Here is a 3,816-nt window from a genome sequence, read left to right as displayed (position 1 = left end):
TACTTAAATTACAACATGGGGCAATAAATTAATATAAGGCAATAAAATGGAATTTAATTAGAATGGTGAGGACATTCTCTGGTTCATTACAATTTGTGTGAGTAACACTCAGCTCTTGAGTACTGAATAACTTTGTTCTTGAATATCAAACCAACTGCCTTTGTGAAAACATTCACAAATTTTAGTACTGATGTGTTTTGGTCTCCAAATTTGTACCTGATGTCTGCTGTTCATAATTGACTTGCTTTACAACATTCTAGCCAACCAGTCACAGGGCTTTGCATGTGACTTAGGTATGTAATTATGCAGCAAGACTAAAAAGAAAGCAAATCACAAATAAGTAACAGAAGAAAAATAATTTTTCTAGCTGGTCCTTCAAAAACAGAGTTCATTAGTAGGAATAGGGAATGGTTCAGAAATTATTTGCTAGCAACAAGGGAATTATCTCCAAAACTCAAATCCTCAGATATGAACAGAACAAATCAATTAGTATGAAAAGGATCTGGGAAATTTTACTCTTCTCCAAATGTGTTCTTTGTTTAAGGAGGAGGGCTGTTTGATGTGATTTGCTGTCGCCTTGCTTTGGCCGGTCATTTAAGAGAAGGATTGCAAATTACCTGCAGTGCACCACGACAGGCCCTCTGCCAGGTGATTCCACCCTGTCCTCTTCTACATCCAGCATGAGCTGCAGCAGGGGCTGAGCGCTGTCAGGTGTTTTATGGTCTGGCCAGGATGTGTACCAATAGTGCTTCACACTCCGGGACTGACTCCCTTGCTGAAAATAACATGAAGATTTTACAGGCACACTTGTGGTGAAAAATTCTTTGTATTTCTTTAAACGTTATGGTAAAAAGACAGTAAGAAAGTTAAGAGAGATTTAACAATTTATTTTTTTTAATTAGACTCAGAGGACGCAATTGTAGGGAACAGGCGTGCTTCTAGGGATGCAGCTGTAAGAAGGGTTTGTGCATGTGAAAATTTAGCTGCTTTTCCAGCTATGTAGGTTCTGCTCTGTCCATCTGACTATCGACTTGTCAATATGATTACTGACTACTGTGTTGTCAGTTGGGAATTGCCAGAGGTCTGTGTTAGACCAGCAGTAAGATCTAGAGAGATTAGCTTGATCTAGGGTTCTGAATCTCTAAATTATATATTTCTGCTGCCTCTTAAAGACATTATCATAAGGATCTGATACTAAAATTAAAAGAGTATTTACTTTAAAGGTGCAAAAGAACTGCCCTTCTAGATTAATCAAACATCCCAGATTGTCCAGTTATTCTCTCCATTTGAGGATGCTACCACTTACTTCAACAAGCAAAGAGGCTAAATACGGGCTAATTTGTCCTAGATTATATGACTTCTGCTCACTTCTCACTGCCTGGGCTGAAAAACCAAACAAAATTTCCCAATTCAGTATTTATTGTAATGCTCTGTCAGGTGCAGCAGATGATGCAATCCAATAGCATGCAAGTGTAAGATGGGGAGTAACTTAGAAGAGGAGCATCTGCCTTTGCTCAGTTAATGTTTAGTCAGAACCATGAAATCATGAAGCTTTCCTTATACACTCCATATATTTTTAGCTTTTCAAATGGCCTGTAGATGCACTCAGCACGCAACATGAGCAGCATATCTTTTTCATAATGATGCTATGCTAGTTCTTTCATTAACTAAAATCCCTTTACATTGCCTTGGCAATGCTAAAAAGCCCTCAAAGCCAATGTAATTCAAGAGAGTGAAACTTGCACTCTTTGAGGCCTCTTTTATTGCCAGAGTGATACAAAGCAGCAATATGATAAGTGTTCCAGCACTTTGGTCTCAATCATACCTTGCAGCTGTGAGCTTCACAGCTCAGTTATTCCTCTAAAAATGTATGCCCTTTAAAAAAAACCCAACACTTTAACTTCATTTAATATTCAAAAAATGAAGCATTAGGAACAACGCTTCTCAGATGCAGATTGTTACCTTTATTGTGAGCTGACGGACAGTATAGTTCTCGCATTCTTGCACACTGTTAACAAGGACTTCAACCTTCCCATAGATTCCTCTTTTTTCTGGCCAATAAAGCACACATTTCTGGAAAGCAAGGATCGGTGTTGTCAGCAAACTGCATCCTGAAGCTGTATTCATATCTAATTTTTACACAGAATGTATTACACATTTTTACACATGTATTTTTACATAGTATTTGGAAGGTTCAGATGAATTCAACCAAGGTATTATTCATGTCAACAACATTCCTAAATAAGTTTCTTAATGAATGACTTATGCCTGGATCTCTGTCACTGAACAATTTGAATAATTTGTTATTATTCTTAAAAGCTCCATGAAATTCAGATAAAGGAGTTACTTTCCACATACAAAATTAAAGTTTTTTTTTTTCCTAGAACATTCTTTAATTCATATAATTAAATTTATAAAGTTTACTTTTTCCAAATGGGATTTCCTTCTGAGCAAGACATTCAGAATTTGTTCTCTCCTCACAAGACTTTTTATCCTTTTTACTTTCCTGAGCCCGGATACAACAAAGCATGCAAATGTGCCCTTAGATCTTACTGAATTCATTGGGACTTACTGTGCATGTCAAAGTATTTTGCAGAATCTGAGTTGTCTACTATCTGACTTACTGAAAATGAGTATTAGAAAAATCCATCAGTCTTGCTAGAGCTACACAAAATTATATACAGAACTCTGTAATGTTATACCTTTTCAGCAATATATCTGACAAGCATCTACTAAAAAGAAGATCAAGAAATAGCTTTTACAATATGAACCATTTAATTTTCCCTCTGCAACAGTTTGCTTATCCTCAAGCCAACTGCAACTTCATATTAATTTCCATTAAACTATCTCTATAGTCTACTTGAAAGCAAACATCCCTGTTGTATAAATACTTTTCTAAAAAGAGATGCTCACTACCTTAATAGTGTAAGGTGTGTGAACGCCACATTTTCTGAAATAATGATGGCCAATCTGACTTGTTAATTAAATTAAAAAAACCCTATCAATTACAGAAAAGCTTCTTTTTAATATCCAATACACAGGTAAAAAAACCCACAACAAATACCACAGAGAGAACACAGTTCTACAGTAACAGGAGTCCCAGAAAGAACTTGTTTGTATTTCCTCACAAACTCTTGCTGAAGAAACTAGTGTATATTTAGACAGTAGCCTACATTATGCAGCAAAACGAAACAGTCCCTTTAATATAATTGTCATAAAGCATAACTCCCAGTAAATCCTGCTAAAAATGATCCTGAAAAAAATATCAGTGAAATGCAAGGCTTAACCACCAGGTGTGATCTTTAAGCTGCTACTCCACTTGACAACCCAATAGCTGATTGAACCAAATAATCTCTGTTGTATAAATACTTTTCTAAAAATAGATGCTCATTACCTTCATAGTGTAAGGTGTGTGAAAGCCATATTTTCTGAAATAATGCTGGCCAATCTGACTGGCTTCATTCAAATCCTGTCTTTTGCAGAATTACTCGAACAACCTAAATTTGCTGTCTCCCTGAAGACATCAAGAAGGGCAATAAAATACTCAGAAATTTGTACGAAAAAAAGTGTTCACAAGTTCCACAGTCCTCTCATGTGACACATATAGCTACTATCATCTGCCAGATCTGCAATTCATGCTCCTCCCTGGGAGTGTAGTTTTCAGTGCTAATATGGGAAAAAGAGAAGTCTAAATACACAATTGTAGCCCAACAAGCAACAATAGTTGAGTCAACCCCTGAGACTTCTTGATAAATGCAAGCATGCGACGTTCACTACAAAGCCTTCAGGCACTCCAGAAGAGTGTTTTTCTTGACT

At 36.5% G+C, this 3,816-nt stretch overlaps 1 protein-coding gene across 1 annotated transcript in view; it reads right to left on the bottom strand.

Moving 5' to 3' along the window:
• Nucleotides 1–617: 617 nt before the first annotated feature.
• PTPRR (protein tyrosine phosphatase, receptor type, R) overlaps nt 618–3,816 on the bottom strand; it is a gene marked incomplete at its 3' end in the record, with an annotated part of 66,122 nt that continues 62,923 nt past the window's right edge. The window contains exons 9-10 of the mRNA XM_010178603.1: nt 1,963–2,073; nt 618–775 (exon numbers count right to left, since the gene is read on the bottom strand). Coding sequence (XP_010176905.1) covers nt 618–775; nt 1,963–2,073 — 269 coding nt within the window. The remainder of the gene's footprint in view (nt 776–1,962; nt 2,074–3,816) is intronic.

This window comes from Mesitornis unicolor, unplaced genomic scaffold (genome assembly GCF_000695765.1).
Source record: "Mesitornis unicolor isolate BGI_N332 unplaced genomic scaffold, ASM69576v1 scaffold11692, whole genome shotgun sequence".
Classification (NCBI taxonomy): Eukaryota; Metazoa; Chordata; class Aves; order Mesitornithiformes; family Mesitornithidae; genus Mesitornis; species Mesitornis unicolor.
The sequence above is the reverse complement of the archived record's forward strand: the minus strand, read 5'-3'. Positions and strand labels throughout refer to the sequence as shown.